General features: G+C 36.8%; 1 protein-coding gene across 4 annotated transcripts in view; it reads left to right on the top strand.

Annotated features, from left to right (window-relative positions):
- LOC111049283 (A-kinase anchor protein 9-like) overlaps positions 1-15,994 on the top strand; it is a 77,685-nt gene that overhangs the window by 19,134 nt on the left and 42,557 nt on the right. For all 4 annotated transcript variants that reach the window (XM_039431908.1, XM_039431916.1, XM_039431900.1 and 1 more), the window contains one exon: positions 15,680-15,789. In XM_039431908.1, coding sequence (XP_039287842.1) covers positions 15,680-15,789 — 110 coding nt within the window. The remainder of the gene's footprint in view (positions 1-15,679; positions 15,790-15,994) is intronic.

The raw sequence follows: 15,994 nt of genomic DNA, 5'->3' as shown, positions 1-15,994 counted from the left end.
TCAAACGGTAGAGATGATGAACTTGAAAGTTTGAGTTTCAAGAGGTGAAGCCAATTGTTAGAAGAATGGCAATAGACGCCCACACGAGGTTGTGATCTTGACAAAGTTTATCAGTGTAAATATGTGAAGAAATCGATGAATAATTGAATCACAATTGAAGAATAGAATAAACGAATTAATTTGAAAGAATAATTCACTTTTTAAAAAACGTTCTGTAGATCAGATGAATATGGTGAAAAGTTTAGACTGGGAGCGAAGTGCACTCTCCGACTATACTTGATCAAGAGACAAGGAAACCGCTAATGCTCGGCCGAAAAAGGGACATGCCGGATGTGTTTGAAACGTATGTAAAACGTTTACAAACGTTTGGTGAAAAAGTAGCAAATATCTAGAAAGTAAGATGCCTAAAGACAAAATAAATTCCAAAAAATCGATTAGTACAAATATTAAAATTGAAACGACAAATAACACGACAAATAATATAGGAAACCAACTTGATTATAGCAGTGCCGTAGAACCGTGACTGTGACGTCACCGGACAGCGCAGACGGAAAATGACGACATGATGTCTACGTAGTAGTGGAATGAGTAACAAGTGGAACCGTTACAATAAATGCTTTGTCAGATTTTACATAAACTGGGCCCCTTGTGTCATACGGGGGTATGGCACAATAAGAAAAGGTAAGAAATATGTAAAATCTGGCAAGGCAATTGGAAATTGAAAACCATGTGAGAACCAGGGGAAAAAACAATGAAACCTGAAAATACGAAATGAACCATAAGAGCAAGGGGATTAACTAGAATCCTCATCAATGGGAAGAGGTGCTAAACTCGAAATAGCTCTCTTTGAAGTGCAGGAGGGAGTGAGAACAGTGACAACTCGAACCTTGTCGTTCTTACTGGGATGAACTTCAGTAATGCATGCCAGTTTCCAAGTGGACTGCGCGGAACCAGGATCCTTCAAGATGACAACCGTACCGACCTTCAAATTTTCACAATTGTTTAGCCATTTGCCTTTTTTCTGAAGAGTGGTTAAATAAGAAGTACGAGATTTGGGGCCGCCTACACGAATGGAAATAGGACCGGTGTAATCCAAATCACAATTGTAAAAGGGAAAATTAGCCTGAACGCGGGCCGCTGGTAAACTACCCATGATTTACTCAGAACGAAGAGCCGAAAAGCGAAAACACATTATGCAATGCCGCAATACACTTTTGATGGTGCGACAGGTGGAGGGAAACCAAAATCGTTGTCTTACACTGGCCATGGTGGCCTGCACACCAGCATGACTTAGACGACGATGGTGAGCAACAATCAATGCACGAGTGAATTTGTGATTGCTGGGCAACAAAATTTGATGTTTATAATCAAAGGAAGCATTTGCATTTTGCAAACGTCCACCAACTCTGAGCAGTGAATCTGAGTGAATGAATGGTGACAAGGCTTTAATAGAGCTATTAGGCAATAGCTCCTGATTCTGATGCAATGCTTTAAGTTCAGCAGAGAAGGCTTCTTCTTGAATGGATTTGAAGATACAATTTTCAGCTTCTAAAATTTCAGAGACAGCTAATTGACCAAAGCGCGGAGCCACTGAATTTTGTTTCCTACAATTATGAATGAACCATAGAACATACGCCGTTGTACTAACGATTTTGTGATAAGTGGAGCAACTATTAATTATGCCTGAGATAACATCATTATGAGAAGAAGTAGTAGCTAATACCTGAACTGATGAAGTTAGAAAATTCGACATGACCCCACGGGGAGCGGCCACAGGCGAAGCAGGGAGGCACGAACGAGGTGCTGCAATAGGACGAATAGTTTTACAAGAACCAAATATGACCCAACCTAGACTAGTTTTCTGAAGAATGGGAGCGTTTTGAGCTAGATACAATTTACCAGGCTGAAGTATAGATGCGAATATGCCAGCACCAAGTAACAAATCTACAGGTTTAGATTGATCAAACAATGGATCTGAGCTATTAATTTTCAACAATTGCGTTTTCTTATTAAGAAAAAGAGTAATATTCTTGTTCACATCAGTATTCAGAACCATACATGTACTAAAATTAAATAATATAAAACTATCAACTATTTCTACATATTTTATGAAAGAATCTCCGTCTTTCAAAACTACCTTACTACATCCGTCTAGATTCCTATCATTTAATAATTGCTCAATACATTATCATTAAGTTCGCTTACTTCACTACAATAATAATCATCATAAATGAGTTCACAATTTCCAGAAAATAATTTGTCATTTCGAAGAACAAAAGAAGGATGTGCAATAGTTGTTAAAATTTCGTTACCGACAATGACAGGATAAGACAATAGAAAAAACGTTTCATAAACAGTTGACAATAGCGGTACGTCCACAAAATATGAAATATGGTCTTTAAATATTCCACAATGTACTTTGCTTAGTTTCCATAACACACTAATTTTATTTGAAATAAAGCTGACATTTGAGTTTTTTTGTAGGAGAAAAAGATCATCATGAGAAATAATAGAAGAATGCAGTATTTTCAATTTACAAAATTCGAGACTAGTTACAATGTCAGATATTTTATTATTCAGAAGCAGGAGCGAGTCGAATAACAAAGAGGATTGCTGATTCATTTCCATTCGGTTGGATTCATTGAACAAAGAATTAAAGTAATTGCTGATTTTTAGATTATTCGCTCTGATTACTTTCATCTCATTATTGAATTCGTTAATTAATTTCTGATTTACAGCAAATTGCTTGTCTACATTGTTACTAAGATGATATTCATTAGATTGGACTGTCTGCAAAATTTTGTCATATCTTTCCTTATCATCAGCATCCATGTTCCCAGTGATCCACGAAATCGCGGATCCTAAACCATTAAAAAGACCTCTTTTCTGCCTATAATTAACTGATTGAATCTCATTCAATTTATTCTTAGTGTATTTCAAATTCAATTTCATAATACTTAAGCGACTCTTATCAATATTATTCCTTTTAGCGAGAAAATCAACAAATGTTTCAATATTACTTAATTCTAAACGTAAATAACTAGTATTAATATTATGAACATAGGTAAAAGTTTCATTAATTATATGAGAATTCTGTATCTTGATTGGAGCAATACCAGATGTTCTGCTCAAATCTACCATCTTATAAGACGTTGCTGGGGCCAGCAACAGGAGAATTAGGGGCAGTACCATCACGTCCTGTAACAAATAAATCCTTTTTCTTACCCTTCACCGGTTTTTTAGGCCGTTTCATTCTGTTAGGGTGCAATTTAAAAGGGCGTTTTTGGATAGCTTTAGGATTCCTAGCTAATTGCTGTGTTGTATCGTAATTTACTTTGATGAATTTCGGTTTTGTTTTCTTATTAAATGTCGATTTTATGTGTGGCTCGTTTTCAATTTCAACATTCTTCTCACGATTAACATTCAATTTCTCAGTACGTTTTTGTTTTTCTTCTTCAATTTTATTCTTAATCATTTTATGCACTAGGTTGACTCGTTCAAGATACTGTTGGGACAGTTGTTCAGTTACTAATCTCTCTGTTATTCCGTTTACAAAAGGGTTATTCGATATTCCATATGTTATTTCCATAGGAGACATTTTCAAGGTAGAGTTTAGAGTATTATTGAAGGCAATTACCGCTAATTTCATATTAGTTTCAGTGGTGTTGGTTTTATTTTCAAGTTGAATGGCATTCAGAATTTCAATAAGTGTAGAATGAGTCCTTTCTACCAAACCTTGCGAGTCTGGGTGTCCGGGAGTAACGTAATATGGTTCAATGCCATAAAGTCTCAGGAAATCACGTAGGCCTGCATTGTCAAATTCACGTCCGTTGTCCATTTGTACAATTTTGGTATGGGGAAAGCAGAGAAATAGTCGTTTAAGCATTCTTGGATATCGACTTGGTTCAAACTTTTTATTGGATGGACCGTTAGCCGTTTGGAAAAACAGTCAGTCATCGTTAAAAACTTTATTTTGTCATATTGGAAGCAATCAATCTGTATTTTTTCGAACGGTGTTTCAGGAGTGGGTGTGATTTTATAGTCAACTCGAACGGGTCTCCTGTCATATTTAACCTTTAAGCAAACAGCACATTTATTAATGTAACCAGTCACATCCTGTAGCATTGATGGCCAGTAATATTTACGTCGTATTTGATTATAAGATTCATTGATACCACGGTGGAATGTTTTACCCTCATGATAATTAGAGATTACCTGTTTTTGTTCATCATTTTGTGTCACATCTAAGTTCATTCTTTTATACCGTTTAAGTTTGATCGAATCAAAAGTCTCTAGCAGTACGTTCTTGAAATTGTTAAAAATCCGTTCATACTCATCGTATAGGGCTCCGGCACGCGAGCAGAAAACTCCATACTTTGTATTCGGTTTCAAATACTCTATACATTTGTCCTTCATGTCATCGTAATCATTAGCATTCCTAAAATAAATAATCAATCTATTTTTATCAAAAATCTTAATCAAGCGAGGGGGTTGGTCACCTCGTTCAAGTACTAATTGGTTATGTTCTACATTCAGAATCTTATCGTCATCAGCAATAGTTACTTGCTCGTTTGAACTCTCTTGAGAGTGTATTGTGGCTAAACTGTTATTATCATCTTCACGTTCATTACCATTTTCATTATTATTTACAACATTTTCATAATCAATATCACGCACAATGTTTTCATTAGCATCATTGTCGTCATTTCTATTATCAATACGTATAATATCATCATTATCAGTTCCTACGGCCGGGTTATCTATTTGTTGGAGAATTTCATCAAGGGAACTAACGTCTATGGAGGGAGCTTCAGTACGAGTATTGAATCGCAGCAATTCGTCCACGTTAATATCATCGAATTCATGATCAGGGTCGTGAGCACTATTATCAAAACCGTGAAAGCCATCTTCTAGACCAGTTTCGTGGGGGTCAGTAGCAATATTCGCAAACCCGCGAAAGCCATCTTCAAAACCTAAAAAATCATCTTCCTCATTTTCCATCATGTGAACATTATTAGGACGAGACAGAGCGTCCGCTACGTAATTGGTCTTCCCATTTATGTAAATAATATCAAAATCAAATTCCTCTAATAATAGTTTCCATCTAATGAGTTTCGAGTTCGGTTCTTTGATGCTATGAAGCCACTGGAGAGGCTTGTGATCAGTTTGAATGAGAAACTTCCGTCCGTATAAATAAGGTCTGAAATATTTACAGCACCAGACAATAGCCAATAACTCTTTTTCTATGGTGGAGAGATTGATCTCATGTTTATTCAAAGTTCGCGAAGCATACGCTACTGGTAGATCTTTTCCTTCAAAAACTTGGGATAATACCCCTCCTATAGCATAATTGCTCGCGTCAGTCGTGACAATGAACTGTTTAGAGAAATCAGGGAGTTGTAATATTGGACTGTTCTGTAACATTGTTTTCAATTTCTCAAATGCATTTACATATTCTGTATTATTAATATCGATCTTTACATCCTTTTTCAATGCCTGAGTCAGAGGTTTTGCGATTTTTGCATAGTTCTGTATCATTTTCCTATAGTAGCCTGTTAACCCTAAGAATTGTTTGATTTGTTTTTCGGTTTTAGGTATTTTAAAATCCTTTATGGCCTGCAATTTGGCTGGGTTGGGTTGAATACCGCGTTCTGAAACAATGTGGCCAAGGTATAACAATTCTCTTTTGAAAAATTCGGTTTTGTCAAGCTGTATTTTGAGATTGTGATTTTGTAGTTTCTTGAAAACAGATTTTAAATGTTTCAAATGTTCTTCCAAATTGTCAGAGAATACTATTATATCATCCATATATACTAATACATTCGGCATTTTAGCAAACAATATATTCATATTTCTTTGAAAGAATGGGGGTGCATTTTTCAGCCCGAAAGGGAGCCTAAGAAACTCGTAGTGACCATCTTCCGTTGAAAAAGCAGTTTTAGGAACAGATTCTGGGTCCATTTCGATTTGATGGAAACCTGAGTACAAATCTATTGTGGAGAAATAAGTGGCTCTCCCAATTTTACCGAAAAGATCTTCAATGTTTGGTAAAGGATATTTATCAGCTATCGTCTTGTCATTAAGTTTCCTGTAGTCTATCACCATTCTTATTTTCTTTTTTCCTGAAGCATCTAGTTTTTTTGGAACAACCCATATTGGGGAATTGTATGGAGAGTTGGAGGGTTGAATGATTTTATTTTGCAGCAGTTTATCAATTTCGATTTGTACGTCTTTCTTGAATATTTGGGGGTACCTATAGTTTCGTGTGTACACAGGATTGTCATCTACAGTATTGATCTTATGTTTTAATAAGTTTGTTGAACCAAGAGGAATATTATCAAGCTTTATTATCGCAGGGAATTTGATAATTAAATCGTATATCTCTCTTTTTTCTTCGTCATTCATGTGGTCAGTTCGTAAAGTTTCATGGATCAATTTCTTTATCAATGCAAAATTTTCAGGACGTGTGGTCATTGAGTCATTATGCGAGTCAAGAATCGTTTCTACTTCCTCAATTTCCATGGGTTCAGGACTGATGGTCATGAGTTCATGAGAGAAAGCTATACAAGTACATTCACCATTAACAATATCAACTATACCTTCTTCAATACAATAGTTAGAATTATTTATAGGTTTAAGTAATCCCTGTCCTACAGTGGGAATAGACCTAACTGGGATAGTTATTACATTAAATCCAGGTTTCAATTCAATTGTTTTCTACTAGAATTAATTACAGATAATAACGGTTTTGATACGTTGCCATAATCTAACGTATTAGTCTCATAATTTACATGGGCCTTGAGTTGTTGCATTGTTTCATTACCTAAAAGAATATCGTACCTGTCGGAAAAATCATATATATACATCTTAATTCTAGAAAGATTCGGAAATAATGTGGATGGACCAAAAATATATACTCATGTCCACCACTTGTACCAGCCGGGGTTTTTACAACAAATTTTTCCTTATATCTAGTTACAGTTGGCGGTACAATTGCAGGATGTACATAATTCATCATCGATCCAGTGTCAACAAGCCATTTTCTGTTTACATCATCGACAAAATAGGGTAGCGATTTATCAATAATATTCAATTCAAGCTCTATGGGGGGGTTGCCGCCGGATTGGGGCCACACCCTAAAAAATGATCTGCCATTTCATTCACAGCTGATGTTAGATTGTTGAGTTGCGATTGCAACAATTGAATACGAGTGGATGCATTTACTTGATTGATATCATCATTTGATTCATCGAGATAGTGAAGATCCTGGAAAGGATTGTTTCTTGCCGAATTGTTAGCATTTCTATTAGTAGAAGCAGTACGCATGGAGACAGTATTCTGCGAGTCCCAGTTGTGAGACTGTTGAATGTTTCGTGCTCCGTTTGAAAAGTTACGAGAATTGTTATTGAAAGATTTCGGTTGGAAATTTTGAAATTGCGACTGCTGAAAAGTAGAGGTAGAGGGAACTACACTTTGTTGGAAATTAGAATGTTGAGGCTGTTGAAAATGGATTTGATGAGGTTGTTGGAACCGATTCTGAGTAGTGAAGGGTTGCTGAAACCGATTCTGATTGAAGTGTTGCTGGCGGAAATTCCGAGGAGAGAATTGTCGGAATTGATTGAACACTGGTTGCGGTTGAAAGAAATTCCGCGGTTGGAACTGAGAATTGATTTGCTGTTTACTCACTGCACTTTTGTCACTGACGGGCTCTGCACATTTTAATTGCTTCAAAACAATGCTACAATCACTGCGCAGGGTATCGCGGGCGTCGTCCAAGTTCTTGAGTTTGTATACCTGAAGATGAGCTCCGAGTGTTGGATGAACACCGTGAATGAGCGTGCGGACAAGAGTTGTATCGAGTTGTTCGAGAAGATTTTTCAGGAGATCCCCGGTTACACCATCAAGCTTATAGCGGGTCACCACTCTGGTGCGTTTTTCACTGAGTCTTTGTAGGAAGTCGAGGGGGTGTTCGTATTGGAATGATTTCATTACAGCAATTTCGGCTATTAGGTCAGGGACCGTGCGTTTATCAGAGAAGCTTTTCGTTAAAAGTTCAATAAGTTCAGCCAAGTTGGAACACTCGCAATTTTGTACAACATCATCTGCAGCACCTTCCAAACTGTGGAGGGCGGCAGTAAATAACAGCCAATGATTTTCTTCGCGTTGTGATTGTTCAATTTTATCGTTACAATACAGATTGAAAATGTCTTGGAGAGATTTGATAAATTTTGGAATTTTATTGGAAGTTCCATCGAATTTTGGAATATAGTCCAGCAAATATTTCGGGATAGATTTGGTTGACATGATCACAGGGTCTAATTTTGACGGTCGAATGAGTGTAGAAGATGAAGTGAAGAAAATGTTCGCATCTGTACTTACAGTTGATGGTAGTTTTACTTCCGTCTCAAATTTGTGGAAGGAGTCTTCGTTGTCTGCCAGGTTGAACTTCGAAGGTCGCAGGTGTGGTACGCAGAGAACTTGTCTTGAAGGGTTCACCTCACTCACTGGTTTTCCGGATTTTTCACGAAGTCGAAATTAAAGATCGCGAATCGAAAAAAACTTGTTGTTAAATGAACAACCTCGAAAAAACGTAAGGAAGGTAGTTCGGGCGCCAGTTATAGTTCTGGGGTAACCAAACACCTTTTTAAAAAGAAAACTTTATTTTCAAACACATAATTATAAAATATACATCGAAAAAGAGAGAAGTGCTCTCGGTGAAGTTTGGCAGTAAACTGACTAAAAGTACTATGATCGAGCATTACAATGGAATACAGCGTCAGCAATAATATTAGACGTTACCAGATGTAACTAATGTTCACACTAGGAAAATTAGATGATATGCTATCAACTACAATACAATTTTCTTCAACCGACCACGAACGATCAGATGAAGACAAGCAAACTGAATGAGAGATAGATGATTTGGTCTTATTCTCACCTACACTATGAATCAAAGTGTCCGAATACAAAGTAACAAGTGACAATTTTTCAGCCAACCTAGTTGACATCAAATTACAATCAGAGCAAGAATCCAAAAGCGCGGTTGCTTTAATAAATTCCCCACTAGAAGATTGAACCAAAACTTCAGCAGTAGGTAACAAAGCGACAGTGGATTGCTGTTGCAAACACAGTGACGAGGTGGAGCTCATTGTGACATGAGAGTTCTTCTGAGGCTGTTCTGCATGAGAAACAGCTTGTTTAGTTGTTTCCGCATTCTGAACCATGACAGAATTCAAAACAGCATTCTTACCCTTGGAGGGAGCAAAAGATTGAGAATGAATAACATTTGAAGTTACCTTATCCTTAGAAGTAGGCTGAGTGTCTCGTGATTGAGGATACGACCTATGAAGAACAGTGTGGTGACTCTTGCCACAAAGTGTACACAATTTGTCCGAACAAACATGATTGGGTGTGAAAGGCTTGAGGCAATTATAACATAACCTTTTGTCACGGACAGCATTCCAACGATCAGTAACCTGCAACTTAAATAATTCATTACAACGATTTGGAAAATGACCAACAGAATTACAAAAACTACAAGGTGACATAGAAGAGGTAGTAACCTGCATCCTAGCTTGAACATTCGATTGATTTTGATTGAACTTCGGCTTGCTATGAGCACCAACCGAGTTGGATGTACTTTGCTGTACATTTCCTTGATGATGGTTAGCTGAGCTTGAAGCAACAGCTTCCATGATTTTGCATTGTGATTCCAAAAAATTCCAAAATTTATCAATGGTGGGAATGTCGTGTATACCAACACTCTTTTCCCCATTCTCGAACAGTAGCAGTATCCAACTGCAACAACATTTTGTGCATGTACAATAAGTCCTTGATTTGGACTCCAAGTTGAAGCGCTTCGAGCGCGGTAATGTGGGACTTGCAAAAGTCAATGAATGCCCGTAATGATTGCAGACAGTTACGTTTTATGGTAGGAGGAGATTCAATTGCCGTGACGTGCCTGGCAGCAATTAATCTCTTATTGTCATACCTCTCCCTTAAGAGGTTCCATGCAAGCTGAAAACCATTTTCGTCAGCTTCAATGTGTTCCACTCTAGCAAGCTTCACCACTGAGTGATTGACGAAGATAGAAAAATTTCAATGAGTCATTAATATTATCCTGATTACCAATAATATTGGTAAAAGCACTTGAGAATGCTTGCCATTTTGAAAGCTCCCCATTGAAGCGTGGAAGCGGAATCTGAGGCAACTGAAAATTTGTCAAATGTGAGTTTTGAGATGTTGGCCGCTGGGAAGCACCAGCAGTGGCCTCATTGTTGCGTTGTCTGCTTTCAAAGGCAGTTAATGCAGCATTTGCCTTAGAGGCAATGGAGATGAACTTATTAAGTATTTCAAAATGAGTTGAAGTATCTTGTGCTTGCAACTCTGCATTCCATAACTGTTCATGAATCTTATCATACTTAATTCTGAATGAACCTAGTTCGTTTTTGACAGTCAACAATTGATAATAAGTGGCTTCAGTGTCCACAACATAATCGTTATAGTTGGTTATGAACCAATCTATTTCCTGGTGTAAATTGTCTCTTGCATTGAAAAGATCAGAAGGCTCAGGAAGTGAATCTTCCTCATGATCGGACATGCTTAAAAACTAACAGAAAAACCTGAGTGAACGAAACGATACTGCACTGTAGCAATGTGATTGCTGCGCCAATAAGCAACTTTGGGCGCTGGTCCAGTACACAGAGAGGCATGCCTGTGCGTTTGAGGCAAGTTGTATCAAGCTTGCTGTGTGGCGAGTCAAGTAGCGAGCTCGCAAGGCGGTGTAGTTTGCCGTGTGTTGTTTTCTCAATGTGCAATAGCCGTCTGTGACCAGTTCAGTGTTGATAGCTGGTGCATACACGTCGCAGCGTGCTTTGAGTTGCAGCCAGTACTGAAAATTTGAAACAAGTGTGTGAATGCTTAATATTAAACAATACAAACATGCAAAGGTACAATGGAATAAAATATACTCCAGTGTGGGACCTAATCATTGGTGTCAAGCTAGACTATTAGGCACATGGTCACTGAAACCCTAAGGTTCAATGGACCAAGAAATGGGTAATAAAAATTAACAATTATCCTAGGTAAACACTGGATCAAAAATGAACGGGCTGGAGGACCAATTTTTATCCAATTGGTCCAATTAACAATTATCCTAGGTAAACACTGGATCAAAAATGAACGGGCTGGAGGACCAATTTTTATCCAATTAGTCCAATTAACAATTATCCCAGATAAACACTGGATCAAGAATGCACGGGCCAGAGGACCAATTTTTATGACAGAATCCAAAGTCAGGGCAGTGGACTGTGAATGATAGTTGGTATTAATACCTACAAATAAATCTACAAATCTACAAATATACCTACAAATCAGCATAAAAATACTGATAGCTTGAAGTGTGGTAAGTACGCCAATAAAAGACAAAATGAGTCAACAAGATGAGATTTAATAATAAGATAATAGGCAGATGGCCACATACAAAAACAAGTGTAAGTAGATTGAATCGAAAAATCTTGGGACAATTACAACATGTAATAAAAAACGTTATAGAAATACAAAATTTAAATGAAATTAGGTCAATGACATTAATGACCATTGAAGCCTGACAATAATCGAAAAGATATTATTAAAGATACCTGAATTGCGAATATAAATTGAGTGCTATAATGAAAAAGTTACTGCTGCAAAATTCAATCTTAATGATTTACAAAAGGAATAGTAATAAATGACAATAAGCTGTAGATAGTGCTCAACAAATAGAATACATTAATATAGGCGGCATAGGCCTTCAGTGAATTAAATGTCAAGATAGACATCAATAGAACAATTAATAGGCGTCGGTGGCCTCAGTGAATTGAATGTCAAGATAGACATCAATAGAACAATTAATAGGCGTCGGTGGCCTCAGTGAATTGAATGTCAAGATAGACATCAATAGAACAATTAATAGGCGTCGGTGGCCTTAAAATTACACTTAAGAGCTAAGGGTAGCTATTAACAAAATTGCATGTCTTGGTCGACATTAGTGCGCTTGTAAAGCCAAGGGTAGCTATCAACAAAATTGCATGTCTTGGTCGACATTAATACGCTTGTAAAGCCAAGGGTAGCTATCAACAAAATTGCATGTCTTGGTCGACATTAATATGCTTGTAAAGCCAAGGGTAGCTATCAAAATTGAATGAAGTACATATTATAACCTTGACATTATGTATGACAGTGCTCTCAATGAGACATGCACTGTAATATATTGAATTCATGAAAATAGGCTCGATTACCAAAGGTATGGACAATTAAATGTTTTTAATTGCCGAAAAAGTTGAATGATAGCTACAAAAATTATATAAACACACATAAAACTGTTTGACTTAGAAATAGAGAGCATGGTCCATTATCGAAACGCTGTAGCATTTTATGAACAATTATGTAATACATGCGTAAATGAAAGTTGAATAGAACGATTTACGTAACCTGAATAAAATTTTGAAGAAGAGATGCAGCCAGGCAGACAGGCAAGGAATCCGCAGTACCCAAAAGAACAGGACATCAGCAAGCGACAATGTGATCTGGCCATGCGATGACAAGAATGGAAGCATCCACCACAGCAGGCAAATCCCCCAGTGGAAATGTGAGCAGGAGCATGTAGAATTCCAAACAAATAATCCGACTTTCAAGTTGTGGAATTTTTAGATTGATTTCCAAACGGTAGAGATGATGAACTTGAAAGTTTGAGTTTCAAGAGGTGAAGCCAATTGTTAGAAGAATGGCAATAGACGCCCACACGAGGTTGTGATCTTGACAAAGTTTATCAGCGTAAATATGTGAAGAAATCGATGAATAATTGAATCACAATTGAAGAATAGAATAAACGAATTAATTTGAAAGAATAATTCACTTTTTAAAAAACGTTCCGTAGATCAGATGAATATGGATGAAAAGTTTAGACTGGGAGCGAAGTGCACTCTCCAACTATACTTGATCAAGAGACAAGGAAACCGCTAATGCTCGGCCGAAAAAGGGACATGCCGGATGTGTTTGAAATGTATGTAAAACGTTTACAAACGTTTGGTGAAAAAGTAGCAAATATCTAGAAAGTAAGATGCCTAAAGACAAAATAAATTCCAAAAAATCGAATAGTACAAATATTAAAATTGAAACGACAAATAACACGACGAATAATATAGGAAACCAACTTGATTATAGCAGTGCCATAGAACCGTGACTGTGACGTCACCAGACAGCGCAGACGGAAAATGACGACATGATGTCTACATAGTAGCGGAACGAGTAACAAGTGGAACCGTTACAATAAATGCTTTGTCCGATTTTACAGTGGCCTTAAAATAACACTTATGAGCTAAAGGTAGCTGTCAAATACAATGAAATAGTTGTTAATATTGAGTACATTAATATAGGCGGCATAGGCATTCAGTGATTTGAATGTAAAGATAGACATCAATAGAATAATCAATAGGCGTCGGTGGCCTTAAAATATCACTTGTAAAGCCAAGGGTAGCTGTCAAATACAATGAAAGATTGTCCAAGTTAAATACAGGCGACATGGGCCTTCAGTGAATTGAATGTCAAGATAGACATCAATAGAACAATTAATAGGCGTCAGTGGCCTTAAAATATCACTTGTAAAACCAAGGGTAGCTGTCAAATACAATGAAATAGTTGTTAATATTGAGTACATTAATATAGGCGGCATAGGCCTTCAGTGATTTGAATGTCAAGATAGACATCAATAGAACAATCAATAGGCGTCGGTGGCCTTAAAATATCACTTGTAAAGCCAAGGGTAGCTGTCAACAAAAGTGAATGAAGTACATATTATAACCTTGACGTTATGTAGGACAGTGCTCTCAATGAGACATGCACTGTAGCATATTGAATTCATGAAGATAGTTCGATTGCCAAATGTATGGACAATTAAATGTTTTTAATTGCGGAAAAGGTTGAATGATAGCTACAAAAATTGTATGAATACACATAAAACTGTTTGAATTAGAAATAGAGAATGTGGTCCAGTATCGACATGCTGTAGTATTTTATGAACAATTATGCAATACATGCGTAAATGAAAGTTGATTAAAACGATTTACGTAACCTGAATAAAATTTTGAAGAAGAGATGCAGCCAGGCAGACAGGCAAGGAATCCACGGTACCCAAAAGAACAGGACATCAGCAAGCGACAATGTGATCTGGCCATGCGATGACAAGAATGGAAGCGTCCAACAGTAGGCAAATCCCCCAGTGGAAATGTGAGCAGGAACATGTAGAATTCCAAACAAATAATCCGAATTTCAAGTTGTGGAATTTTTAGATTGATTTCCAAACGGTAGAGATGATGAAAGTTTGAGTTTCAAGAGGTGAAGCCAATTGTTAGAAAAATCCACGGTACCCAAAAGAACAGGACATCAGCAAGCGACAATGTGATCTGGCCATGCGATGACAAGAATGGAAGCGTCCAACAGTAGGCAAATCCCCCAGTGGAAATGTGAGCAGGAACATGTAGAATTCCAAACAAATAATCCGAATTTCAAGTTGTGGAATTTTTAGATTGATTTCCAAACGGTAGAGATGATGAAAGTTTGAGTTTCAAGAGGTGAAGCCAATTGTTAGAAAAATGGCGATAGACGCCAACACGAGGTTGTGATCTTGACAAAGTTTATCAGCGTAAATATGTGAAGAAATTGATTAATAATCGAATCACAATTGAAGAATAGAGTAAACGAATTAATTTGAAAGAATAATTCACTTTTTAAAAACGTTCCGTAAATTAGATGAATATGGATGAAAAGTTTAGACCGGGAGCGAAAGTGCACTCTCCGACTAGATGATGATCAAAGACAAGGAAACAAGCTAATGCTCGGCTGAAAAGGGACATGCCGGATATGTTCGAAACGTAAGTAAAACGTTTGATGAAAAAATACCAAATATCTAGAAAGTAAGATGCCTAAAAGACAAAATAAATTCCAAAAAATTGAATAATACAAATCTTAAGATTGAAACGACAAATGACACGACGAATAATAGAAAACAAACTTGATTGTGGCAGTGACGTGGAACCTTGACTGTGACGTCACCGGACAGCGCAGCCGGACAAAATGACGACATGACGTCTACGTAGTAACGGAACGAGTAACAAAGTGGAACCGTTCCAATAAATGCTATGTCAGATTTTACACCGGGAGTGAGAGGATCAATAATTAAAATTACTTATTATCATTATTTTTAATGAAGATGACTTCCTTCAAAAAGAAACAAACATGTTTCAAAACGAGATGTAGCTGTAGCTGTTATCAATTTATTGAATTTCGTATAAACTCAAAAATAAATTGAATTTTGGTATAATATTCATAACATGTTATCCACTTTTGATGCCAAAGTTTGAATACTACAAAATGACATTATTATTCCCTTAGTATCTGATTACATTGCTGTGAAATTCTTTATTCTATATTTTTACAAAAAGCACATCATGAAAATAAATTCCTGATCCAAACTCATCCTTGTAACCCTAGGTTAGAAGCTCCATCCATCCATGAGGCTACAAACACATCCTTGTGACCTGAGGTTACAAGCTCATTAACAATTTGCATTGTTCAACTTGATGTAATATAGCTTAGTTGTTTTTAAAAATGTTCGATAAATGAAACAAATATTCTATTCCAGCTTCGAGAGATGGCTAGATCCATTCAGAGGCAAACCAAATATATGGAAGGTCTTAACGTGCATGTATCCAGCGCAAGTTTGAGTTCACCATCCGAGGATATATCAATACGGTAAGGCCTTGAGATCTTCTTTGAATTTACTAAGCTTTTTTGTAATTTGTTTGAAATAATTTCAGACTGTGTAAACACTTATTGCAACGTTTTACAGTTCAAACTTGGAATAATAATAAGAAACTATTCTATTATCCGTAATGAAGAGTATTTTTTTAGAACAAGAATGATTATGTTGTATCATTCATATTTATTTATTTCAATT

The sequence above is a fragment of the Nilaparvata lugens genome, chromosome 1 (assembly GCF_014356525.2).
Source record: "Nilaparvata lugens isolate BPH chromosome 1, ASM1435652v1, whole genome shotgun sequence".
Lineage (NCBI taxonomy): Eukaryota > Metazoa > Arthropoda > Insecta > Hemiptera > Delphacidae > Nilaparvata > Nilaparvata lugens.
The sequence above is the reverse complement of the archived record's forward strand: the minus strand, read 5'-3'. Positions and strand labels throughout refer to the sequence as shown.